We start from the raw sequence: 27,269 nt of genomic DNA, 5'->3' as shown, positions 1-27,269 counted from the left end.
ATTTTCATAGTAATACATGACTAAATAGTTCCTCTGACAACTCAACCAACAGCACATTCTACTGAAGCCCAAGATGACATTGTATCACAACAAGTCTTTGCATCCGTATAGGGTAGCAAACTGAACTCTATCTGGTACCTCCCTGCCTTTCCCTCCTCCCTTCTATCTTTGCTTCCTAGAGAGCGAACGCAAGTGAGTTTTTTCGTGCTTTTATTGCAAATTTCTCAGGCAGAATCTTTTTATTTCGACCTCCTACAATGGCCGTTTGAATAAAATGTTAAGAAATGTGCACCAAGCATTTCTCGGCCAATAGATTGAGGTGGGTATGTGCCATATGCAGGGAGTCGTCACCATCATCATCATCATCATCATCATCATCATCATCATCATCGCACGATCATCATCATTCTAAGGAGCAGTCCACTCTAGGAAGCCTAGAAGCAGAGGAAGATGGAGCGGCAGCGCCAGGCCATGCATAGCTGACAGGTCCTAAATAGTGGCGTCGGTTGGGGTCATCGCGGGTCACACTGCCTCCAGCGCGGCCACCAGCTAGCGGAGTGCCGGAGACGGCAGCGCCCCTAGCCGCGTCACCCGCGAGGGGTGGGCAGCCCCATGGTGCCATGGTGGTGGCCGCAGGCATGGAAGACGGTGGTCGCCGAGGCACCGAGTGCCGCTTCCTGCGTCGGACCGTGCAAGCGCTGCTGGGCGTTGCCGTCGTAGCGCTAGCCATGATCAATGGCGGCCTGCTCACCTCCTACTTCAACGGCACCAGCGGCGACGGCACTGGGCTGCGATACGCAGGGTGAGTGAGCTGGCTCATCTTGCCTGTTAACGAATGCGGGATGCAAAAGGAGCGGTGCTGATCAGGAGACGAAACGGTAGTTGACGACGCACTAGAAGGAGCTGAGATGCTGTGATGCCACAGTCTAGGACAAGCTGATTGCCTGATTAGGTTCATGTAGTGCAGTAAATAACTTGCGATCACTGTATTGCAGTCATCATTCAACACGTATTCTTATTGGATCACACTCAGGAATTGAGGCAGAAAGTCCGAAGCAGGGCTGCTTCCTGCTGAGAAGCCTTAGTGAATATTACGGCATCCGTTGCTCGCGGTGAAGTAAGGTGCAGCAGCTCTGAAAGATTTCAAAGTGTCATGTGTCTCCTGATAACTGTCTAATTTGAAAATTTCCGAAACGCTTAGGTGCAGTCTCTCCGCAGCAAGCAGCACGTGTGACGATGCGGTAGGTAAGCCACAGCAAGGCGACTAACCACGGCCATCTGTTGCAGTGACGAGACGCTCTCCCTATGTCCATAATTATCCGCTAACTTCGTTCTTGATACCTTCTATGCGCGTCCTATCGCCCTCCCCCCCCCCCCCCCCCTCGTCGTAGCCATCACCCCACTCCTTTTCTCAAAATTATTTTCTGTGAGTCACTGTGGCACTCTTCCACGTTCAGCGGGTTATCGAACAGCGCGGCGGGCTCTAACATTCCTATATTTCTGTTTCTGCGTGAACTTTGAAGTCAATCACTTACGTTCCCTCGCCCCTGTTGTGGCGGGTTCTTCGTTTCCCCAGCCCAGCACACCCGTCCTTGATATATTTTGCCGTGCGCAAATCAGTGTTCTGTAGGTGTCTCTTTGTCGTCCCATTTAAAAGCGGCGCTTTCTTTGCATTTTTCCTTCTACCTACCACTACTGCTGCTGCTGCTGTGGTTGCTGCTTTCCGGCACACCGCGTCGGGGGATGGCTCAAAGTAGAATGCCTCGATGCGCGCCCCCGCTTAGAGTGGTGTCAGCTTTTGAAAGGGCAGTTGCCGCTTCCTCGACCTTGGTGGCGGCGTGGCCGCCATTTTCTAGCCTCCGACCGGTCATTTGTGCGTGGCGTGCGTGTTGATAGGTCGGTGCTCATTTCCCTCCAGTTTAATACGCTCGTTTCCGTCACCATGCCCGGGTTTTGTGTGCCACAATGCAGCAAACCTTCCAGGAATGGGTGGAACCTGTACCGCTTTCAAGAGATCGACCCGAATAGAAGGCTTCGTTGGAAGGGAATTCTGAAACCCGTGAAGTGCGCAAAATGCAAAGATGCTCTCCTTGGCACTGCCAGTGACAAGTATGCTTCACTGACAGCACTCAAATAGTATGTTTTGGGCGGAGGCAACGTTATCTATCCTAGCAGTCAAGTGATGAAAGCACTGAAGGACTATGAAGAGCGCTTTTCTGCCATCATCTCTCGGTTTACGGATAAAATAATCACGATGAAGTCGCCGCTTCGTTCACTTACAGCATACCTAAGCAAGGTACACCGCCGCAGCCTGTGTGTATGCACGGAGCCCAAGGAAGGTATATACAGAATGCTTACTGAGAGCTACGCAAACCCGCCGTGGTTGCTCAGTGGCTATAGTGTTAGGCTGCTGAGCACGAGGTCGCGGGGTCGAATCGCGGCCACGGCGGCCGCATTTCGATGGGGGCGAAATGCGAGAACGCCCGTGTACTTAGATTTAGGTGCACGTTGAAGAACTCCAGGGGGTCTAAATTTCCGGAGTCCTCTACTACGGCGTGCCTCATAATAAGAAAGTGGTTTTGGCACGTAAAACCCCATAATTTAATTTTTTTTAGGTACGCAAGAAAAAGGCTGCGCATCCACCTTCGGCAGTTTTCAACCGGTAGTTCGAACGGGCATGCAAGCTAAACTTCGGCCGGTGTCAACATTTCCTAACAAATGGACACGCTGAGATCATCTGTATGCTTAAAAGATTTTGGTTCACGTGTGCATGCTTTTTATTCCTGCATTTTGCTTCGTAAACATTCCTTACTGCACTTGATTGGTCCTGTATCTGCCTTTGATTTTTGCTTTTTCTATGTTCTGTAATGTGAAACTTATCATGCAACATATTATGTATGTATGTCTGCAGATGCTATCTTTCTTGTTTTGTATATTCCTTTCCGTGTTTTAAGTAAGCTTTCTGTGCTAGTCTGATGCCCATGTATCTGCATGTGCAGTTGTTAAATATTTTTTATCTTTAATTCTTTCTTTGTTTCAAGGTTGCCTTCTTGTCCGGTCTTAAATCATTACGCAGTTCTTGGGGTTTTTTTTTTTTTTATTCATTCGCGATCACTCTGAAGTGGCCAGTGTCAGTTCTCAGCAGTTTCCGCCATGGAAAGTTTCATTTCCTGACCTTAACAGCACAAGAAAATGTAGGCGGGGACCCGAGACGAGAAGACGACACAACGAGCACTCGTGGTATCGTCTTCTAGTTTCGTGTCCCCACCTACGTTTCTTGCACTGTTAACATCAGGATGGAAAACCGGCCATTCCAAGCTGCGGTTCTAGCGTTTTATTTGCGGAATTGCTTCCGTCAGCGCAGCATTTATGCACACAAATAAATGACGTGTACACTGAAATTGCCGGGTTTCGTTTCGTAAAGGAAGATGGATAACATGTATGTTGCAGGCATGCCCGCACAGTGCATGCTTTAAAGGGTGAGGCGGGGTATATAGGTGATGCCGAACGTCAGATAATAATAGGGGGAACGGCAGGTGCCGAACGTCACACACACACGCGCACACACGTTCGGCACCTGCCGTTCCCCCTATTATTATCCGAAGTTCGGCATCACCTGCCCCACCTCACGATTTAAAGCAAGCACTGTGCGGGCATACCTTTAACATACATGTTATCACTCTTCCTTTACGAAACGAAACCCGGCAATTTCAGTGCACAGGTCATTTATTTGTGCACACACACACACACACACACACACACACACACGACAGGGAAAAGTGTGTGTGTGTGTGTGTGTAAATTCAGTATTTCAATTCTTTGAGCAAGCATAATAATGATAAAGAAACTGTCATTTCAAATTAGCCGGGTATATGCACCATTCTGCCCCTCAGCACTTTATTCTGTGCACAATAAGTATGATGCCATTTATAGTTAATGAGAAAATTGCCAACTTAGTGAAATAAGCCACTGTAATCACTCTTAGGAAGCTTCGCAATACTCAAATTTGTGTGTTGAGGTACATATACTGCTGGTACTGACGCGTATATATAAGTGCTTTAAACGATGCTTTGTGTATTTGGAATGCAGGGTTTACGAGGAAAATAAGTGAGGGTATAGCCTTGTCAAAACTCTGTCGTTTCCAGCCTGAGGAAGAGGATTTGTCTTTAATATAATGAAGTCTAGGCCAACCTCTAGCATATGTAAGCAGTCAGCTTATATGAAGTACATCGTTCCCTTAATAAGCATTTAGGCAACAACAGCACTAAGTGCTGTCCAAGTTTCAAAAGAAAAGTTCGCTAACGTGCACTCGTTTCCGAACGTATCCGGTGCACGGCAAGCGGTAGCGCACGTCGAAGAAGAAAGAGCGGAACTGCTCTTTCTTCTTTTGTCGCTTGTAATGAAGCTAAAAAGCAGAAGACGCGCAGCATTGTAGAAGGCACGAGGTTATTTTTCTCTCGCGATCCGGTATGTGCTGTTGCATTCCAATGACGAAAACTCTGTCAAACCAGTCATCGAAATACAAAAGTATTTATTTACATCGAGAATTACGCGTATTAGAAGCACGGCTTTATGAGCGGGACTATTTTAGTCGCGGAGGAAATCGGTCATCTGGGTGGGGCCTCCCCTTTTTTATAACGTTGTACCCGACTATAGTTAGAATGGAAGAGAGGAGGGGAGAGAGGAGGCAGAGAATGGGTACAACCGACGCAGTCGCGAAACGAGTGGCGAAACAGACCTGCCACTCCTCGCTCGTAGTTCCCATACAAATACAGCGGGGGAGGGGGGGGGGGGGAGGGCTAGGGAAAAGATGACATGAGAAGGCAAGCAAACGCTGGATAAACTTAAGTTCAATGTACGGCATGGTGCGTTTCTGCTGTTTCTGAAAAATAAAACCATGCAAAAATGTCTAGCGGACAACTTTCGCAGGGCGTGCAGAAACAGAGCCGCATTAATTAAAGTGCACCGCAGGGTCTATGCGACACAACTGAAGCGGTCGCACGTCATATATACACTTCTGTGCCTGCCGCGATAGCTTTGCGGCTATACATGGCACTGCTTCAGGTCACGGATTGGACTGAGGCAGCCGCATTTCCAAGGGGGTGAAACAGAAAAAAAAAAACGCTCGCGCACTCTGAATAAGGGACAGGTTAAAGAACACCACGGTGCCAAAATTAATCCAGAGTGCGCGACTACGGTCTGCCTCATAACCCGATTGTGGTTTTGGCCCGTACAGCCCCTTAAGCCAATTCAAGTTTAGAGGATACATCTTTATAGAAATATATGGACCGCTAACTTTTATGACTAGTTGTCGGTCCAATTTATTGCACCAGTTTATGTGATCAGGTTTGAAAGAGGAGGTGCAGTGAACGGGCTACACATAGGGGGCGCGCATAAAGATAACAGTGCAACATTTTAAACGGAGAAAATACAAATCACAATCTATTCAACGCAAACTCTTTATAAATACAAAATGGTGATTTATGCACGAAAAATAAAGTAAGAAGAACAATACAAATAACAAGAGAATGCTAAACATGTAAAAAAATTACGAAGCGCCATATGCATTGGATAATACAAACCTTCCCAGTGGAAACAAAATATTCTTAACGTGCTAGACATAGGATACAAAGGACGTAGACTTAGAATACGGAATGCTACATAACTGATTTATTTACGTACTTTACAGACTGTTGAAAGTTGCGTGCAAGTTTGATTTCGGGTGGAATGGACTTCCAAATTTTAGCACTAATAGACTAAAGTGATTAAGTAAGGGAAAATGAGACATCCACCCATTCGTAGCAATTGCTACAAAGGAAACACATACGCGTTTCTTCGCCCCGAAGTTGAAGAAAAATTCGTACTGGTCCGGGACTCGCACACCCGACCACCGCCTTTCCGGTGCAGCTGCTCTACCATGTGAGCTAACCAGGCGGATAGCAGACGGCGGGGCGAAGACGAATTTGTCAACTGGAAGCAAAGGCGAGAGTCTGACGTAATAGTTATGCTGAAACACGCAAGATGGGGAGTAATAATTAACTAAGGTGTAAATAAATACTTAATAATTCAGGAGTAATAAATATTTATAACCTTAATGATTTATTTCTCGCCATCTTGCGCGTTTCCGCAGAACTATTACGTCAGACTGAAGTGATCTTTCACCGTATACGTTCGTGCAGGTAGGGATATTAAGTTTGCCGTGACTGCTTGCCTTGCGTTACTGGTTGGTAAACTAAACAAACTCAATGGTAATCGAGAATCAATGTCGATTATATCGTTCAACGAAGCCGTAGTTATACAATTCCGTTGTGACAGAACGGTAATATACGAGTGTTCCCAAATAATTGGGTGCTTGGGCAACGAGGAGAGGAAAACGTTATAACTCTCAGAGCACGTTATTGTAACCGCACAACCAGTGCTATGTAAGTTGTGTAAGCACAGCCCCAAATTTCGCTACACTAACTCTGTTGTGAGTGAAATAAGGAAAAGCATAAAACTTGAAGCATGTTAAATAGAAAGTAACCTCGGGCATTAATGAGCGTGAAATATGAAAGCGAGCTGTTTCGATATCTTATTAATCGGTTCTTGCCAATGGAAGTTGTCATCCATTATTGCACCCAAGTACTTGAACGTGGAAACGCGCTCAACGGATTCGTTGTTAACATACAAGTTCAGCAATCTATAATACAGACTTTTCCCGCTGGAGTGAAATATACCGTATTTAACTTTGCCAGTATTTATTGTTAGCTTGTTAGAAGAGAGCCACGTGGTAACTGCTGCTAGTATAGAGAGCGGGTTAGCTCGAAAAATTAATGCAGTGTCATTGGCATGCATTGTAGACTCACACGACCGAGCAGACAAGCGTTCATTTATGTTCGAAGAGAACAATATACAGCTTACTGACGTTACCTGAGCAACCGACAGGTAATATTTCTAAATTCAGAAGTTACGTATACCACCACAACCCATTGTTTTGGATCTGTGCGACACCTAGAGAAGAACTTAAGTATCATGTTGAGAAAACCAGAAGATTGTAAATTTTGTACGCATATTTACATAGAATGCAAAACCTTATGATAGCCATTTTTTATATAGGAGAAACGGGGAAGGCTTGTTCATTTTTATGTTTTCTGGAGTTACGAGTTAACTAGCTGTGCCAGAGTAACGACAGCTGTGGTTGTCGACCGATTGCGTTGATGTGTGGTGGAGCGCTCAAGCACCTCTGGAAACTCGGAGGCGACACGGTCCCATCTATTCCTCGCGAGGCCACATATAGGGAAGCGACTGCAGCAATGTATTGCTGCCGTTCGGCGGAAACCTTCTTGTTCCCACACTTCTTTTATGTCTTCTAGGTGTTTGTTGTACTCGATCATGTTTACATGCGTAAGCGACGAAGCTGATCACCACGTGCCCATGTTTTGATTCAGTTTGCCAGCCGCGCTGCACACGGATTAAAGACATTTCGCTTAGCCTTCAGAATCACAAGGGCTCCTGTTGTTTGCCGCTTATTTACCGTGTTGCTCAAGCCACGATGCAAGGCTGCATTACGTTGTGTACTATAGTTGCTGCAGCTTGCAAACACTGAATTTTTAGTTTTCTGCGGCCCGTTGAATCGCCGCACCAGCTGTCACACAGTTGGTGTTCTTTCAATCTATGTTATGCGTGGCTTTCCGAATGTTGAACTATTGCTCGCGAGGTTTTCACCTCGTCTCGTTCGTAAAGGGGTTAAACCCTGCTGTGCTTTAAGATAATGATTAGAGCAAAAGCCTTTTTTTAACAGCTTCATTCTTTTCGCTTGAAGAAGTCTTTGATATTGTGGTTACTTGGTAAATGCAGTTCAGGGCCAAGATTGCAGTTAGCTACTGCATATCATATGGTAGTGTTGTTTAATTTTCGGTAAAACATTTGCGGCATACTTTGGAAGTCATAAAAGCTTGTGGCTTTCTGAGCAGACCTAATGACGATGATCATCATCATACAGGCGGTGCCCTACGCAATGGGCAGATACAAGGCTATATTTATCACTTGACACGATTTCCGTGAGTTGCGGGAGCGTGGCATTTTGGCGTCAGTGTGCATTTGCGCAGTCGATGGTGCTTAGGAACGGACGGAAAAGTGCAAAAAAGGGAGGCTAAGAAATCTTCGCGTTAAAGCTTTCATAGTTTCGCTCGAAGGTGAATATTGAAAGCGATAGCAAGGTATGAAAACTAGCACCTTGACGGTGCGCTAGCCCAATGTGACAACTTGAAATGGTTTGTCGATTAACAAAAAGCTTTCGCAGACCGGAATGCTTACGCAAGCTATAATGTTCGATCATTCCGCCCTAGCTAGAGCGCGGTTCTTTAGCGCACAGAATTATCAACCTTTACGACTGCGGCCTGGTTGGAATTGCAAAGCAGGAATATGTGCGTATAGAGCATGTTAAATAGATACACCCAGGTTATTTTTGACTATAAGCCAGTCCAGACAGGCGTCGGCGTGGAGCGTTTATTAGACATCAGGCTTGCAGGTTATATGAAGGTTTTAAATACATTTACATGCGGTACGATTTGCTGTGACGCTTGTTGTCCTCTCAAAGATTGCATGAGTCATGTGTTAAAGCAGGTAAGTGCTTGCGCACATTAGGCATGAGCTGCCTGCCTAACGAAGCATTTGCCTCAAATTTACTCTTAGTTTTTACGCGAACAGTATTACTTGTTTATTTCAATTTGCTTGCCTGTGCTTTTATTTGTTTTATGAGCTCTTCACTATATTACGACGAAATTGTAGTTTTGCATGGAATACAAGCCCGTCATATTTTTACTTCGTTCACAGTGTGCTAAATATATGCCAAAATCAACCCTATTCGCTGCTACACATGTTTTGTGGCTGATGTCCGTCCGTCCGTCCGTCCGTCCGTCCGTCCGTCCGTCCGTCCGTCCGTCCGTCTGTCTGTCTGTCTGTCTGTCTGTCTGTCTGTCTGTCTGTCTGTCTGTCTGTCTGTCTGTCTGTCTGTCTGTCTGTCTGTCTGTCTGTCTGTCTGTCTGTCTGTCTGTCTGTCTGTCTGTCTGTCTGTCTGTCTGTCTGTCTGTCTGTCTGTCTGTCTGTCTGTCTGTCTGTCTGTCTGTCTGTCTGTCTGTCTGTCTGTCTGTCTGTCTGTCTGTCTGTCTGTCTGTCTGTCTGTCTGTCTGTCTGTCTGTCTGTCTGTCTGTCTGTCTGTCTGTCTGTCTGTCTGTCTGTCTGTCTGTCTGTCTGTCTGTCTGTCTGTCTGTCTGTCTGTCTGTCTGTCTGTCTGTCTGTCTGTCTGTCTGTCTGTCTGTCTGTCTGTCTGTCTGTCTGTCTGTCTGTCTGTCTGTCTGTCTGTCTGTCTGTCTGTCTGTCTGTCTGTCTGTCTGTCTGTCTGTCTGTCTGTCTGTCTGTCTGTCTGTCTGTCTGTCTGTCTGTCTGTCTGTCTGTCTGTCTGTCTGTCTGTCTGTCTGTCTGTCTGTCTGTCTGTCTGTCTGTCTGTCTGTCTGTCTGTCTGTCTGTCTGTCTGTCTGTCTGTCTGTCTGTCTGTCTGTCTGTCTGTCTGTCTGTCTGTCTGTCTGTCTGTCTGTCTGTCTGTCTGTCTGTCTGTCTGTCTGTCTGTCTGTCTGTCTGTCTGTCTGTCTGTCTGTCTGTCTGTCTGTCTGTCTGTCTGTCTGTCTGTCTGTCTGTCTGTCTGTCTGTCTGTCTGTCTGTCTGTCTGTCTGTCTGTCTGTCTGTCTGTCTGTCTGTCTGTCTGTCTGTCTGTCTGTCTGTCTGTCTGTCTGTCTGTCTGTCTGTCTGTCTGTCTGTCTGTCTGTCTGTCTGTCTGTCTGTCTGTCTGTCTGTCTGTCTGTCTGTCTGTCTGTCTGTCTGTCTGTCTGTCTGTCTGTCTGTCTGTCTGTCTGTCTGTCTGTCTGTCTGTCTGTCTGTCTGTCTGTCTGTCTGTCTGTCTGTCTGTCTGTCTGTCTGTCTGTCTGTCTGTCTGTCTGTCTGTCTGTCCGTCCGTCCGTCCGTCCGTCCGTCCGTCCGTCCGTCCGTCCGTCCGTCCGTCTGTCTGTCTGTCTGTCTGTCTGTTAGTGCCATATGTAGGCAGGATATAACACGCCAGAAAACTTATTCTGCGCAGCGTAGAGCAAGCCTTCCCAGATACCCGGTATCTCACAACGCATGCGCGATCAGCAACCCCGGAAGTGGCGTTATAGGCCTCGCACCTCGATGATGCACGAGGTGAGACCGACGAAAAACATTCGGTATTTGTCAGCGCCCACTGAAAGGTTTTCATAGATTCAACACGGCCCTCTAATTGATTTAGCTTGGCGAGAGAGAGAGAGAGGGCTCTTTATTAGAAAAACAGAGAATATTGCCGGCGCGTATATAACCGCTGGCATGCTACTCTGTATAGGGATGGGGAATGGGATTAAAAGATATAGCTTGGCGTTTACCGTCCATTAAACTAGGACCAGTGTATGCACTATTGCTTGGTGTCCGTACAGCACCTCAGGGGCAACTCTAAGGTTTGGGTGCAGAATGTTTATGCAATCAGCGAACACAGAACGCTGGCGAGGCTCAGCTGCAGCGCCGATTGAGCACAGCGCGACAGTGCGTCCACTCTGCTTCGTTCCTGCAGTCAAACGCTCTGCGCGGCTACTGCATTACTAGATACCTACTAACGGCGCACAAGGCTCTGGCTGCACGCGTGGGCCCTCACATGCGCCATCGATACCGCAAGAGCACGGCGGCGTTGGCCGCGCGAGCGGTTCGAACGAGCTTCGACTGTCTGTGTAATTACTAATGTAGGAATTTTGTAGCACCGAAATTTCCATTGATTTAAACGTGCTGTCTTTCTACCGCACACAGGTGGGGCTTCTGGAAGCAGGCAGTGACCACACCATCTCCGCTTAACACCCCTGCCGATGACGGCCGGCCAAGGCGCTTTGAATCCGAGGACGAGCGTGTTGAAATGGTCGAGGACGGTCCCCAGCATGCCTCTGGGAGCACCGAGGGTGAAGCGCTCAGCCAGAGCGACCAAGTCGGAGGCGTTACGAAGGGCGCCGACGACAAAATAAGCGCGAAAACTCCAGACTCGTCGGCTCATCGATCGCTCAGGCCTCCGACAAAACGAATTCCCAGGCATTATCCTCCTCAGCCCGAACGAGACGCCAAACGGCTTCGGTTTAAAGACAGCGACTCAGAGTGTTCCCAACCGGAGTGTCTCTGGTACCTGCACCACACCAACAACAAGCTCGACCGAAGCGTGAATCCGTGCGACGACTTCTACGGTCACGTCTGTGGGCCGCGGTGGTTTTCGCCTAACGCCAAGCCCACTTTCGAAGCCGAGAGTGTGGAGAAGCTGATGAGCTGCCTTGACGTCAACATCCGTGTGGAGCGGCACAGTCCCCTGCGCTGGGTTCGCAACATCGCCTTCATCTACCAATCTTGCCTTACGTCAAACGGTTCTCGGGAGATCAGGGAGCAGCTTCTCGCGCAGCAGCACAGAACACCTCCATCCTCGTCTCAGCCCTTCACCAATGCCCCCGCGGTGGTGTTTCGCATCGGACTACAGGAGGTGGTACCACAGCTGCGGGCCGATTACTTGGAAAGCATGAGAGCCAATCCTCTTGCGAGCGTGTACGTGGCTCCTACCGAACAGCAGGAAACAGGAGGCGAGAACAAGTACGTTCCATACATCGACTCCCCTGAGTTGCTAATGAAAAGATTCTTTCTCCGGTACCCCGATCGCACCGAGAGTGATTACAAGCACCTTATCGAAAAATCTCTGCCGGGCATCGAGAACGCATCGCTTGTCGCCAGCAAGATTGTTTACATGGAGAAGCGCCTGATGGCCATCGTCTCTGGCTCAGGCTCCAGCAGGAAAGTTGGCACACGTACTCAAGATGGAACGACGTCATTGGGAAACTCCACTGCAATATGGCTGTCGCACATTTTCCCCAAGTCATTTGGTGGTCGCTTAAACGTGCGCATATTGGACGAAGAGTACGTTAGTCATGTTATCGATTTGCTCAAGCATGTCTTTACTCCAGCAGACATCGTCGATTACTTTTATTTTCGGACCCTCGTGGAATACTCTTCGTTCCTCAACATCACTCCGCTCATACCGCTTAGCTACGACACTCATCTCAACTCCGTGCCCCTGCGAATCCAAGGTTGCCTACACATGGTCGAGAACATCTATAAACACGGCATGCGCATGCTTGGAATCGAGGCCCTAGGGGGAAACCTTGGCGTATGGAGGATACCTTTCCAGCGCGAAGTTGAAGCCCTGTTCGAAGACGTTCGCCACTCTCTCCAAAGGTTCGTACGATTTTGGTTCAGTGGAACCACTGTTAACACTGCGCTTCGCAAGCTACGTTCCATGAAGCTCGCCTACCTAGGTGCTAGTGCAGCGTACCCCACTTCGTACGCTGCTTCAACGCCAGACGTGAGGAGCTTGAAAGACTTCGGTGCTCTTATCAAAGATTCCATCAGGAGAGGATTTAATGGCACGAACAACTATGATTTCCTGCACAGGACTTCAGTGTTTTCGACGTCTGTCGAGTACAACCCTCACACAAATTCCCTGTACGTGCCCCACGCTCTCGTGACCATGCCCGTGCTCTTCTCTGAGACACTGCATCCAGTATTCGTTCCTATAATAGCAGCTAAGTTGTTGCAGGGCGCCATGAAAGCCATCGACGCACGCGGCTCGGGCGAGTCAAGAGAGGGCGGAGCCTATCGTAGCTGGTGGAACACGGAGGATTGGACAAAGTACCAGAACAGGTCAGCCTGCTTTATGGATCAGCTCGATCGCGATGTAAAGGAAGTGTCCCCCCGGACCAGCTTCCGTGCGTTTCAGGACGAATTCATCGCCGAGAGCGCCGCAATTGAACCCATGCTCGACGTCTACAGCCGCCGTGTTGCCGACCGCGCCGACAACTTCCGGTTCAGTCCGAAGATTTTCTATTACGCTTACGCCATGGGCCAGTGCGAGAAACCGGGCACCGACACCGTACAAGTACGGTACAAGCATGCCATTCCGGCAAGAATCCGAGTCAACAACGCCCTCGCTAATGATGCACACTTTCAGAAGGTTTTTCGGTGCCGACGGAATTCTAGAATGGCGCCGAGGCGGCGCTGTAGTTACTGGACCAAATGATGAGGTGGCGAGACGGACGAGCACTCAATGTGTGATTGTCGTTTGACTACTGACAGTCACTGCACCAAGTAATGACCGGCGTGTGCGTCCTATGGATAGCTAAAAATGTTTACCACTCCCTGAGGAAAAGCAGGAGTCGCCGAAGTTTGTTGCTATGGGCCATCCACACCTGCATCTGCGAGATGATAGTACCCGCACTCGTATAGAGAATGCAGCGAAGCGCCCTAATAAATAATAAGATGCCTATTATTTTCTACACTATCACTTACTACAGAATAATTTTCAACCTTAGCGTTTTAAGATAAATCTCGCATTGACAAGTTAGCATTAGTTCTGAGACACTGAAATGTTCGTGCCTAGATATTTATACGACGATTATTCTGGTACTCGTGGTTTGTAGTGTACTCGAAACAAATTAAAGACTTCGTATGAGACATCGATGTGGAAGAATCACTTAAGAAATAGCATCCGTTGCATCCTTCAAGAGTGTGCTTGGGTATAAGCGACTAAGGTTCAGTGATGTTTTCATTTATCAAATAAAAAAAATCACAATTTGGATTTTTTTGAAAAACTGAAATTTCGGAGCCCTAAGACGTGATCATGTGGCCGTGTCCTGAATGCATTGGTGGAAATAACGTGGGAAACACAAGTTGTTAATCGCAGTCATAAGCCTCTCGCAGAACGTGTTACTCACGCTAAGGTCGGAAAAGAAAATACAAACTGCTCCCAGGAATAAGCATATTAGAAGCTGATTACTGTTTTGACTACTGATAAGTTTGCAGGGACGACATGGCCGCAATTAGTACATGACCAGGGTTGTTGGAGTATGGGAGAGGTCTTTGCCCTGCAGTGGGCGTAGCTAGGCTGATAATGATGATGATGATGACTGTTTTGCATTATACGTACCGTTTCTTTGCCAGAGGCAGAATTTCTCCCGAGGCGAACAGAATCCTGCAGACCTTCAGAGATAGCAGGAAAATTGAAATAATCTGGGCACCTGCGCACGCCTCCCTCGCTGAGAACGAGGCGGCCCACGAATTAGCTCGAGGACTTACATTCCGAGCTGGTGGGCTAGCCGAAGGCTTCACGGGGCGGGACCGCTTAGTGTGTTACAAAGAGATCACACAACACTACAGACTAGGGGGGGGCTAAATATCCTCCGGCTGATATATCCTTAAACAAGAGCCAGGCCTCCACTTGGCGCCGCCTGCAAACCAACTCGTTTCCAAGCCCGGTGTCATGCAGCCTCTACTACCCGGGTCAGTACTCCAGCCAGTGTAAGCTATGTAAAGCCAGGGCTAATCTTAATCACATTCTGTGGGAATGCCCACAGGCTCCCTCTGAGGGAAGAATAAAGTCTTTAGAACAATGGGAGACCTTATTACTCAGCTCCGATCCAGAGACTCAACTGAAGACCGTCCGACTGGCCGAAACCGCCGCTAAGGTCGAAGGACTCCTGGCCGTCGTCTAGGTGGGAAGGCTTAAAGCCTTCCCTAAATCTGTTGGACGAATAAAGTTTTACAATCCAATCCGTGTCCGCCATTTGTTTATTTCCTATTTTCTTTCCTATGTCTTTGTTCTTTATCTTCTTCTGTTATCTTCTTTTCATTCGCTCCTCCCGACAGAGTAGGCAGGCGTTGTGCCCCTCTCGGTGGCCGTTGTCAGCTTGCTCCCTCCCTGTTTGCGTTGTGTGCTTGTATGTTTCCGTATATAATAATAATAGTAATAATAATAATAATAATAATAATAATAATAATAATAATAATAACAACCATAATTGCCGTGTGACGGAATTACTCAAACGCGGCAACCTATACGGCCATTGAGTGCATGCTCCGCTTCGTAGACGCAGCAAATGCTCTGAATTTGTCGACAGCTGCTGAGAGCAGTATTCTGCTGCTGTTGCAGAAAAGTGGAGATAGCAGCGCAGTGAAAAACGACGCGCTACACTAACCAGTCATGCTCGTAGAATGCTTACGACGCAAAACCAAACACGAAGGCGGAGCTGCCGGACCGTTAGACACGTACGAGCTGTTTCATACCAGTTTACAATTGGGGCTCGACACTACATTGCTCACAAAGCAGTTCTCCGAATACCAGTCGATGCTGGTTTAAAGAGGTCGCTATTACCCTGGTTTTATGGAGAAATCATGCCCCGCAATGGTCCGTCCTTTCAAGTGCTGAGCTAGATGTACCGGCTTTTCCGGTATGCGTTGTGAACACTGAAAAAGACTTCCCGTACTTTCGTTCTGTCAATCAAAGATGCGCGCTGCCTACAAATGCCTGCATACATTACTGTAGACTGCAACGACGATAAACCCTTCTACTACGGTAAAAGTTGAGAGTAACAAAACGGCTCCTACGGCTGTAAATTCTATTTTCTTTTTGCAATCAATTTAGTTTTTTCTGCATGCCTGGCACTGAGAGATGGCACTGAAAGGCTCAGCTGGTCAGCATGGGTTCATTTTTTGTGCAATGCCGTCGCAGAAAGTAAACGTTAACAGGAAAAGTTGCTACAGTGAAAACAAGCACAGCTGCGTCTAAGTTTATTGGGATTATCATTCTTTGCCTAACTCGGTCGCTTTGAACCTATCTATCTAGCCTCTTACGCCGACCCAGTGGCTCACCTTGTCTCCTAGCTCGGGCCACTAGGCAGCTACTCGTGGTCACGATGTCTTCGTGAGAGTTGCATTGTCGGCGTTCAAGCTTTGTCGTTGTACTCTCGTCATGCCGCAGTTGTCACGCCTTTTAGGCCGACCCATGTCTTTCAAGTTATCTAGTGCATCCTGCCTCTCACCATGCGCATGCGCTCGTGGTCGTAATTCCGTCTTGGTCGTCCCGTCGTAGTCATTCTAGCTTCGGCATGCGCTGGTCAGGTACTCGTTGTCGTACCGTCGTTCTGGTGCCGTCGTAGTCAGTCCATCGTCGTCAACCCAGCCTCGCCATCCGACTCTCATCATGCCGTTGTCGGTATGCCATTCACGCCGCTCAACGTCCCAAGTTGTCTGATAGCTTAGGACACTACTTCTGTGCTCGAGGCCACGATTGAGCTGTGGTCATTCCACCGTCCTTATTTCAATGTTGCCGTGGCAACGGCACCATTGAGTCGTCGTCGAACAGTCATCATCATGCATTCGTTGTCATACCGTCATCGTGAAGCCTTGGTGGTCGTTCTAGCATCGTCGTTGCCGCTGCGTAACCCTGTCGTCATGAAAACGCCGCGTTCAAGTCGCCATCGTACAATGTTTGTGATGCAGTCGTCGCCACGCCGTCGTCTTCAGACATTTGTCGTCATCCCGGCGTTCTCATTACGCCGTCGTCACGCTGTCATAGTTATAACACCGTCATTTCAAGATCATCTCATTGTCATCATGCTGTCACCATCATTGCACCTTCATCGTTTCACTAAGGGCGCTTTTTCGTCGTCATGCAGCCGTCAATCGTCAGATCGTTAGGCTCAGGAGTAACATTGGCAGTTAAGTGAGTGCATAGCAAAGCGTGCGAATAACTGTGACTGGGTATGTCGCAACTAGCCGAAGCAAGGAGAATGAAGGCTACATATTCTATAAAAAGTTCCCTTCAAGATTATGGTCTTTCGCTAAATTGCTTGAATACCAATTTCATTACCGTCTACAGTAGTCGTTATATGAGTTCTACGAGAAAGTTCTTTTTTTCTTCCTGTTTTACTTTCTGTGGCTACACAACATGAAAATGAAGTTAAAGCTGGAGCACGCCAAAAAGGCTGAAAACCTCAGTCCGACTTCTTTGATGCCATCAATAAGGAATCAGAAATCAAGAAAGGCGCTGACAGGTGGAATAGCACACTGTGGTATAAAGATTATAAAGAAGGTAACGTGTCTGAGAAAGCCTGGTCAACGTTTAGATAGGAGGACCTATCTTCGTCAAAGGTGACCTCGTCATCCTCGGCATGTTAGCTTTAAAGGTTTACTAGAGTGACGTCACGTGCGGTTGTTGTCGCTGGCGGCTGGTTGTGAAGGGAGAGACTTCCAAGACAATGAGCGCTGTCGTCTGACGTCTGTAAGCGTGGTTCCTAAGACGAGGGGACAAGAGCGGGAGAGTGAGAAGGCGAGGAGAAACGAAAAAGAAGGGCATTGGAGGTTGTTGGGGAAGCGACAGGTTAGGGAGCATTCAGGATTGTCGTTGGCGGCATGTTTTTGTGGCTTTAGAAGAGCCGGTCAGGCGGTAAGTGCGCGAGTAACAACGAAGATCTTAGCTCCTTCAAAATTACCCTACGCATTGCTGCTAAACTACTCAAGTCATTATTTCAACTGATGTATTTTTGGGTCTCTTTTGTTACTCGCTCAATGACCGCCTGACCAGCTCTTCTAAAGCCACACAAACCTGCCGCCAAAGACACACCTGAATGCTCCCTAACCTCTCGTTTCCCACACACCCTGCCATGCCCTTCTTTTTCTTTTCTTGTTCTTCTTCCCCTCTTGGCATTCTTTTTTTTTCTTTCCTTTCTTTTCCTTTCTCCCCGCCTTCCCACTCTGCCGCTCTGGTCCCCTCGCCTTAGGAACCGCGATTACAGACGTCAGGCGACAGCGCTCATTGTCTTTGAAATCTCTCCCTTTACAACTAGCCCACCGACAACAAGCGCACGTGACGTCAATCTACTAACCCTTTAAAACTAACATGCCGAGGATGACGAGGCTGTCTTTAACGAAGATAGATCCTCCTATCGAAATCTTCGCAAGCCTTTCTGAAGCACTTTATCCCTTTTTATAACATTTATACCACATCAGTAAGGAATATTCAACAGGCAACCTTCTTGCGAAAAAAAAAATTCTCCGAGAAGCACCCTTCACTTCATCGGCAAAATGAACTCCTAAAACAAAGAACACTAAGTATAACTACAAAACAGTAGAGGAATGTGCGACGTTCTCTTGAAATTGTAAATAAATATTGTGCACTTAGGGTTGCTGTGTTCTTACGGAAATTTTACAGAAAGGCGTTGCTTCACGGTTCAGATCGTTCAGTAATAACTCTTGACAATGTTAGCTGTTTGGATTTTAAGCAAAATTATTTGGTTTCTCTTCCACTGCGACACGCGGCAGCTATACCCGAACTGGTGTTTTCCCCAGCTGCTTCAATGCAGGGACACAACTTTACGCGAGCACCGGCCCAGCAGATGCTCGCTTTGACATAAACGAAAGCATGCTGACATCTTTTTCCTTAGAAACCAGACAAATTACGGTGTCAAGTGTTATACTGAACAATGCCCTCCATAAAATGTGATCTTTCCCAAAAATTTCCGCAGGAACACACCGACAGCATGTGATAGCAGGCGTTTCAGTGCAACAGATTTTTCATGTTGCTTGCACGTTATCCTTAGGAGCCATTGATCATTTCATCGTTTTCTCATACTTGCGCACTCTCTTCGGCAAATTTCTAATCTTGCGCTTTTCGAGACAAACATTATCAGGAAGTCTAAAGCGGTAATTTCCTCCCAGTGGCGCAAATGTAAAGGAAAACGCACGAGATACCGCAGCTTCAGTGGAGGTTTCTGCGACTTGCGTGATCACCCCATCACTACTTAGGTTTAATACGACGCTTTAAGGATGCACAATAAACATTTAACTCGGCTCCTATGGTAAAATCTCTCCTCTCTTCCTGCGGCTACCCATTGTTTAGCGTCGAACAATGTTATATGCGCCAACCGCAAAAGTCAGTTGTCAAATTTCTGTGGTGTAGCATTTCAGCTTTACTACTTTAGTGTCTGCACCAAATCTTTGAGGTGCTCGTCATTCTGGCATGAAAAAGAAAAGAGACTTATCAACTTCCGCTTTCAAACAAAATAGTACTTGTATCCCTGCACAAAAGGCACAGTAAATGTTTTTATGTTTACCCGCGCGGTTCCATTTCCTCTAAATTCTCAGCTGGTGCAATGTTAGTCCCCGCGAAGTCTTTCGTCATCCAACTCAAGACATTTCATTTTACGTCATGGACGGCTGCATAAATTGCAGCCATCTTATTGCTGTGGAGTTCATCGCTCAGGAATGTCCAGCGTCTTCCGCCCCCGTTCTATCACGAACCTAACAAACAGCTAGTCGGAGACACCCGACTACTTCTCTACCACGCAATACATAAGAGATACATTATGTACCAGAGGAGGTCACGGTCACCGCAACATTTCTAGTAATCACAGCGCCGACTGAGCGGCCCGATCGGCCCCCAATGGTGCCCACTGCATACCGACACCATTGTTTAGAATAGTATGCAGCCACAATGCATAGCTCACTGGCGCGCTTACTACACTGACACAGGGAATTCAAACAAATTTACCGCAGCTGGGTTAAACATCTCCAACTCCGTATATCACTAAGGTTAGCAAGGCCTGAGGAAATATTTCTGTGCTGCGTGTAGCTCGCCATCACGTTCACGAAAGTTTGTTTCTTTCTCATTGGAATGGCCGAAAGCCCTGCTTGCGATAACTAAGGCTGCGAGGAGACAATCAAGTACCTCCTGTAGTAGAGTCTCTATTGCAGTGCGGCTTTTGTGTGCTTTTGTCTGTGCTTGACAAACTCGATGATCGCCGCTTGAGGGTAGTAGGAGTCCAAGGAAACTGGTCCTGACCGGGTCCAGCACGTAGAGCTTTAAAAGCGCTGCTTGAATTCCTGAGGACTTGGGGATTGCGTGAGTGTTTGGGAAAGCTATAACGCATAATATAAGCGCTATTATGTGCATTTTTATATCTATTTTTTATACTTTCGCTCATTCCATCCCAATTTATTCCCTCTACCTCTATCCCCGGCACAGGCTAGGCAGCTTGTATTTACACTAGCTAACTTTCCTGTCTCTGTTGTTCCCACCGCTACGCTGCAAAACCTTGGTTATTCAGATAACGCGGGAGCATCAACTGCAAGCTTCTATTTATGCAAACATGCCTTAACCGACCGCTGAGGCAGCTACGTTTGTTTCACAAAGTTATGCCTGCGCTGTCTGAGAATTAGAATCACTGGGTCAAGCTGAAGCTTGCGCCGAGAAAACAGTCATCGCCACGCAGCGCTCCATACGTGCGCTCCTTTCGTGATCATTTGGCGCCGCGTGCCTCCGAAAAATGACGCCCTCCTACAAGTTTCCCGGCAAAGAATGGAAACTCTCCCGAGTAAAACTGGGCCGAAGCCGAGAAAAGTAAACGGGAAACAATGCACAACCCATCCTCCAATTGACGCCAGCCTCCCCTTACCTACCGAGCCCTCACAGTTGCTCCATGCCATAGGTGTAGTGCACCGAGACCAACAAAGTGCGCCATAGCCCAATCCAGCTCCAAGCGCAATCGCGTGGCGCGTTTATTATTTATCGGGCACCACTTGCTTTTGCTCTCCCGCAGGCGGCTCCTATTCAAAGCACGCGCGGCACGATGTGGAGCGAATGAACAGTCGTCCGCACAGTCCCGGTAATTGTTGCCGCCGAGGCTTTCAGATTGTTGCTTGCTTCGTCTGTCAGTTTCCTCGCGCCTTTTCCCGACGTTTCGAAATGGTTCACCACGCACCGGCGCGCAAGGTGCGGCGAGCACGTTCATCCACCAGAGGCGCCTTGCGCTTTCAAAACGAATTGAAGCAACGAAAAAAGTCTAATCTCGTCTCTGCGAGCCCCTTTTTTGCGGAATCTCTCAACGGCAGTAGAATCAACGAGGCAACAGAGTACTCGCTAAGGAGGGATTAGGTATTCGAAAGAAGTCGCGAGCAGAATGGGGAAAGAAGAGTTTTTTTTTTTTTTTTGATGACTCGCATTTGTGTCCAACGATAAGAAAATTAGACTTCCGAGCGTCAAGCATTTTCTTGTTCATTTCTGTTTCGCTTTGCTGGGATACGCAGTGCACAAATAAATGTGACCTTGTAAGCGTAGGTAGGGAGTGTTTAATGACGCGTGTGTGCCGATTAGGCCGTGTCTTGGCATTGATGTTCTACCTCATGATTATATTTTTAAAGAAACATGCATAGACTTTCTCCACATGAACTGCATGTAAATTGTTATAAATTGTTACTTGTATTACCATCAGCCATTTCTAATGTAGTAATTCTTTTGCCCGTTTGACAGTTTATTAATTTAAGAATTTTGCCACCTCCGCCGAGCGCAACAGTTCTCATTGCAGCGCCCAAGTGATCTGGTATTCTTTGAATTAATCCGTTGTTAAAGATATGGGTCCCGCCAGCCAGTTGTCGTGCGGCATCCGTGGCAGAGCTCAAATGCATCACCTCTTCAAAAAATGCGCTACATAATTCAGCTGTCATCTTTTGTTATTTACATTGCCGACGTGCCAAAAAGCCTAAGGAGCCATTATTGCCCATAACCTGTATCACAAGTTGCAAGGGTCACTTTTGGTAACTCTTGCAAAACAAACACCGACGGTTTTCATCAGAAGCATTACTCTCGACAAAAATACATGCAATATTTAACAAATGCAAACTAGATAATGTGAAAACTCAACAGATCTCGGCAGACAATATTGTGGTGACATGGCTACATGAAATTTAGCGCTCTCTTGCCGTCAATGCTACCATAGATATCAAGGGTACGTTAAGACCTTACCAATAAACTTGTTACCTACTGCACGCCTTCATTTAACGTATGTACTCTAACTTTACTTTTCGCAGCATTTCTTGTGGAAGCTGGAATAATTTGGACATCGCGCTACTTATTATTACGTTCATTGATGTCACAAACATCGTCAGTACATGCTCGACATACACTTGGGTCACATACACATGTCCAACACACGTTTCACATACATGTCAAGGCTACCATGCAGACCGCTGGAAGCGATGCTGGCTAAAGACTTTCGCCTGTGGGAGACACCTCCTAAATCCAACGTCAGCGTGGAAGTAGCTGTTTTCCGCCGCATAAATTGTTAACTTGAAAACGCTTGGCGGAAGACGTTCACGAGTACTTTGTATTCGGCTATGGTTTGCTGTCTGGTGGTGATAAACTTTATTAGAAGGGGGAAGGGTAAAGAGGGACGTGGCTGAGGGTTAGGGCTCAAGTAAGGCCCTGGGCCTGCTTGGCCTTTTCCGCCCAGTCCACCAGTTCAAGTTGTCGGTCGACGTCCCCGGAACTGAGCCAGGCTGTCCAGTCAGTCTCGCTGCTGACGGGGGGATGAGAGAACGGGAGCGAGGTGCATTCCCAGATTATGTGTGTTAGTGTTCCTGTTTCTTAACAGAGCCTACATTTGTCGCTTTCCCTGCCCCCTGTGATTTTGTTAATGTATTTTGGGTGTGGGTATGTATTTGTCTGAAGTCGCCGAAACGCGACCGCTTGCGTTTTGTCGAGTTGCTTGGCCGGTGGTGGCAGCGCGCGACGCCTCAAGCCATACCGATGAGCTATTTCATAATAAGTCTCGCAGGGTTCCTCGTGTCTCTCCTCCTCATTCACGCCGTCCGCATCCGCGGACGAGGCTCGGCGCGCGAGATCTCGAGCCAAACTGTGAGCCGACGCGTTGCCGGGCACAGCCGCGTGAGCGGGGGTCCACAGGAGGGTTTTCAAGCCGCTTAGGGGGCGTCGTGTGAGGACATGGTACGCCTGTTTGCAAATTCTACCACGGACGAAATTGCCGATGGCCTGCTTGCTGTCGCTGATGACGATATTCGCTTCCGCATGCATGGCCATGGCAATCGCGGTTTCCTCCGCTTCCACCACTCGGCCAGCCGTGATTGTTGTATATTCTATCAGTCCTCCGTTGTGATCCGCTACCACCGCGGTCATGAGGTCGCCCCGAGGGTGTCTGGCTGCGTCTGTGTAGAGCACTCCATCTTGCGAGCCGTAGCGTCGCCAAATGGCTTCACTACGGGCCTGCCGACGGCCCTGATGGAACTCGGGGTCCATGTTGCGGGGTAGAGGTGGGGCATAAATATGCCCCCTGACCTGTCGCGGAATCGTAATGTACTCTATCCCCTCGGGGATAGCCGCGAGACTAAGCTTCCGGAGGACTGTGCGGCCAGCCGGGGTTAGCGAGAGACGACGGACTTGGGCTGTGTGGTGAGCGTCTAAGAGCTCCTCGATCGTGTTATGCATGCCTAAGGCCTCTAGCCTTGCGGTGGCCGCGTGGTCCGGAAGGCCTTTGTGCTTCGTCGGATCATGGTGTTTAATTTGGCTAAGTCCGTGGCTGCGAGTTTGACATATGGTGTCGAGTACATGGTTCTGCTGGTTATGTATGCCTGCACAAGCCGAAGCAGATCGCCCTCGCCCATGCCGTGGTGCCGATTAGCCACCCGGCGAATGAGCTGTAGTGTGTAGTTGGTCGCCCTCTGGAACTACTTTAACATGAGCCCGCAGCGCAGCGTGTTCTGAAAGTCTAGCCCCAATATTTTGAGACTGGGGCGCTCCGGGATGGTAAGTTCTCCGACCTTAAGTTCAAGGAAGCGCCTTCTCCGTGGTAATCCCCTGGGACATCTACTTCTGCTGGGCTTGATCAGTAGGTATTCGGATTCTTCCGGTGAGCACGTCAGGCCCCTCGACTCCGCATAAGCTTGTACGACGTCGATGCCGCGTTGCATGATCTCTTGAAGAGTTTGTGGATCATCCGCCGCTGCCCATAACGTCACGTCGTCAGCGTAGAGGCTGTGGTGAAGCCCAGGGATAGAGCACAGCAATTCCGGGAGCCCGCGCATCACCGCGTTAAAGAGAAAAGGGGAGATGACTGATCCCTGCGGCGTGCCTCGGCTCCCCAGCTCTATAAATTCAGTTTCATGTTCGCCGACTTTGATCCGGCCCTTCCGGTCGGTGAGAAAGTTTCGGACGTATTGGTATGCTCGGTTTCCGACACCCAGTTGGGTCAGGCCCTCGAGCACCGCTGCGTGGGCGACATTGTCGAAGGCCTTCTTCAGGTCGAGGCCCAGGAGGCACCGGAATCGGCGAGCCTCCGCCGGACTTTCGGGTTGCATCACCTGCCTTTTTAACTGAAGGAGCACATCTTGGGAGGACAGGTGTGGCCTGAAACCAAACATAGAGTGGGGGAACTCGTCCCCATCTTCTACGTGTTCATTGAGACGGTCTAGGACCACGTGCTCCATCAGTTTGCCTACGCATGATGTGAGTGAAATCGGCCTGAGGTTGTCTGCATTGAGTGGTTTGCCTGGTTTTGGTATAAAGACGATCGTTGACGTCTTCCACTCTTCCGGGATGGCGCCCGTCTTCCAGCATTCGTTAATGAACTCGGTGAGCTGCTCCATTGCAGCCTCATCCAGGTTGCGTAGGATCTTGTTGGTAACGCGGTCCGAACCCGGCACCGAGTTCGTCCGCAGCTTGTAGGCGGCTGCCGACATCTCAGCGAACGTAATCTCTTCTTCTATGTGTGCGTTCGGCCGGCCCTGGTAGGCCGCAGGTAACGGTGTCTTGAGTTGCGGGCGATGTACTTGTCTCGCATCTCGGCCAGGAACGCCCCCGGGTCCTGAGCATGCCTGTGGATTAACTTGGCCATGTTTCTTCTGCCTTCGGCCCTGTTGGTGTCCGGGTCCAGGAGGTGGCGTAGGAGGTGCCACGTCCGGGCTGCGCTGTGGCGTCCCCTCATGCGATCACATATTTGGTACCATTGCTGCCGGGTGACCTCGGTCGCGTGATCGAAGATCTCTGCGTCGAGTCTAGTGATTCTTTCTTTTAGGGCTTGGTTATCTTTCCCCTGTTGTTGCCAACGCCGGAGCATGCTCGATCTTGCCTGCCACATGTGGAGCAGCCTGCTGTCGACGTTGGAGGTTTCCGGGGCGTCTTCCGGGTCAAGGTGTTCCGTATGCTCTTCCACGTCGGCCAGGAGTTGTCTCGTCCAGGATGAGATATTGGCGATGGATCCCTCACTGGCTCGCATTCTTCTGGACTTGCGGAATTTGTCCCAGTTTGTAACCGAGAAGCGATGCTTCCGCTGACGCTTGCCGCGTGCATAGATTTCCGTGTGAAGGATGCAGTGATCGCTTCCCAGGGTTTCGCCGGTGTTCGTCCAGGCGTAGTCTTGCGAGTGGACGACGAACGTCAGGTCCGGGTTAGTGTCTACCTGACCTCGGCTGCCGATTCTGGTGCGGGTGGTAGTATCGTTGATTAGCGTGAGGCCCAACTCTTGCGCGGCTTCTACTAGATGTCTACCCTTGCGGGTGTCGCCCAGGTATCCCCACAGAGTATGACCGGCGTTGAAGTCCTCAACGATGAGCAGGGGGCAGTCGCGGCTGACTTTGAGGGCCGAGCGAAAAAGCGCATCGAGCTTCGGGTCTGCATGCGGGGCGACGTATACGTTGAGGATGAATAAGCTGGGATCTGACGTGCCCGTCGGTATGATCTCAACGAAAACGTGGGGGATGCCCGAGGGGGGAGAAGTTTCGATGTCGTGGATCGCCGTCACCTGTTCTCGGCGATCGAGCGTAGTGACTTTCTTGGAGTTGTTACGGCAATGGAAAGCCCAGTAAAAAGAGAGGCCGGCTTCCACGTTGACTTCTTGTAGCGCTATGATATCAGGTTTGTAGGATTCTTGCTGTGCCGTGTTGCTAAGATGCTGGTGAAGGTTGGCCTTCTTCTTTTTGAATCCGCGGCAGTTCTACTGCCAAACGTGATAGGTGCTATTGGTTGTTACAGCCATGTTGATTGTTGGGGAGTGTGTGGACGGCCAGGTCCAGGCGGGAAGGGCGGAGGACCGCCGCTGCGCTGACGGGTGCCACCTGAGGAACGACCGCGGGGTGAGAGAGAGTCGGCTCCGGCTGGACGGGCGCTAATTTTGGGATGTATTGCGCGATTTGTGCGACCTGTGCGGCTAGCGTGTTGTGGTTCTGTTCGAGTTCCGTCATGCGGTTCTCTAGCTGCTGGAAGTGTTCAAAAATCGCAGGGAGGATGGCGTCCATGGTTGCCTTGACCGCGCGTTCACCGTGTTGCTCTACGCATTTCATTAGGTCTGCGTCCTCAGTTGGGACTGTAGTGGGAGTCCTGTGAATGAGGCTGGCTTTTCGTTTGTTCGGTGGACCCTGGGAGTCCATATCGGACTCTTCACTTTCGGTAGTTGTTGGTATGCTAATAGGCACCGAAGTCGGTGAGGGAACTGATAGGGCGCTGGTTGCCGTGCTAGGGTGTCGGTCCCTGTCCATTGGTTGTGGGAAGCAACCCCTCTCCTAGGCGCGGATCTTTGTATCCTGTTGTGCGATCTTTGTCTGCATGTTTTGGATGGTTTGCTGTAGAGTCTTAACTGTGTCAAGTGTAACTATTTCGGGATGCACCTCGCTCCCCCTCCCTGCCACAATGCTGGCGCAGTTTCTTTGGGACGTCACCTGTGATTGGGCTCCTTGTTGGTTTCGTTGCTGATGCTGCTGTTGGCCCCGGCCTCCACGGTTGGTTTGGCCCCCCGGCTGCTGCTTCGGGGCGCTCCGCGATCTCGACCGGCCGCAGCGGCTCCGGCTCCGACCTCGGCTCCGGCTCCGACCCCGGCAGGTAGACCGACGTCTTCCGGCCGTGGCGCCGCCGTCACCGGTCGACTCCCCGTCCGCGAAGGAGACTGATGACGAGCGCCTCTCCCTAGACCGGCTGCGGTGGTCGTCGCCCCGTGGCTGCGGTGATTGAAGCTGCTCTTCCCGCTCTCGAGCCTGCCGATCGCGGCGCTGGCGTCGGCGCTGGCGGATGATGAAAGGGGTCTCAAACTTCTTCCGGCACTCCCGGCTTCCCGTGACGTGGCTCTTGCCCACGCTCAGTGCTCAGTGCCCACGCATTCACTTCATCATCTATGTACGAACAAATACCATTCTTCTATAAATTTTTTTCAATTGAAATCTTCCTCTTCTGGTGAAGTGATGTGAATTATCGGATATGGTCGCGAACTTTGACAAAACGGTCTACGTTTGACTCACTAATAAAGTTATGAAGCTTTAGCTTACATACGATATCCTCGGAACGCTACTGGCAACGTTCAGCAGCGTAAGTTTTAAGGTGTCGCGATAACTTTCTTTTTAAAATTATATAAACGTATAGCTAACACCAAGCGCAAAAAAAAACTGCTCTTAACACACAATTTCGGCTGCTTCACCTGTCATTTAAGATTAAATGCATACAAATAATTTGTAAAACCCTCTCTTGAATACGCCAGCAAATCTGTTTTTGCACGCCCGAACTGTTACATGCATTTATTTTCCCTTACAGCAATAGTTGA

The 27,269-nt window shown here is 49.0% G+C and overlaps 1 protein-coding gene across 1 annotated transcript; it reads left to right on the top strand.

The window, feature by feature from the left end:
• The first annotated feature begins 451 nt into the window (after window positions 1-451).
• On the top strand, window positions 452-13,470 carry LOC129382950 (neprilysin-2-like). The gene is made up of 2 exons (XM_055067163.2): window positions 452-802; window positions 10,843-13,470. The coding sequence occupies exons 1-2, from the start codon at window positions 621-623 to the stop codon at window positions 13,136-13,138; spliced, it is 2,478 nt and encodes an 825-aa protein (XP_054923138.1). The 5' UTR covers window positions 452-620; the 3' UTR covers window positions 13,139-13,470.
• The last annotated feature ends 13,799 nt before the right edge of the window (window positions 13,471-27,269 follow it).

This window comes from Dermacentor andersoni, chromosome 3 (assembly GCF_023375885.2).
Source record: "Dermacentor andersoni chromosome 3, qqDerAnde1_hic_scaffold, whole genome shotgun sequence".
Taxonomy (NCBI): domain Eukaryota; kingdom Metazoa; phylum Arthropoda; class Arachnida; order Ixodida; family Ixodidae; genus Dermacentor; species Dermacentor andersoni.
The sequence above is the reverse complement of the archived record's forward strand: the minus strand, read 5'-3'. Positions and strand labels throughout refer to the sequence as shown.

Coding starts and splice junctions, on each gene's coding strand:
- LOC129382950 (XM_055067163.2), top strand. CDS start 621: ATGGTGGTGGCCGCAGGCATGGAAGACGGTGGTCGCCGAGGCACCGAG. Junction 803..10,842: donor ACTGGGCTGCGATACGCAGG/GTGAGTGAGCTG, acceptor TACCGCACACAG/GTGGGGCTTCTGGAAGCAGG.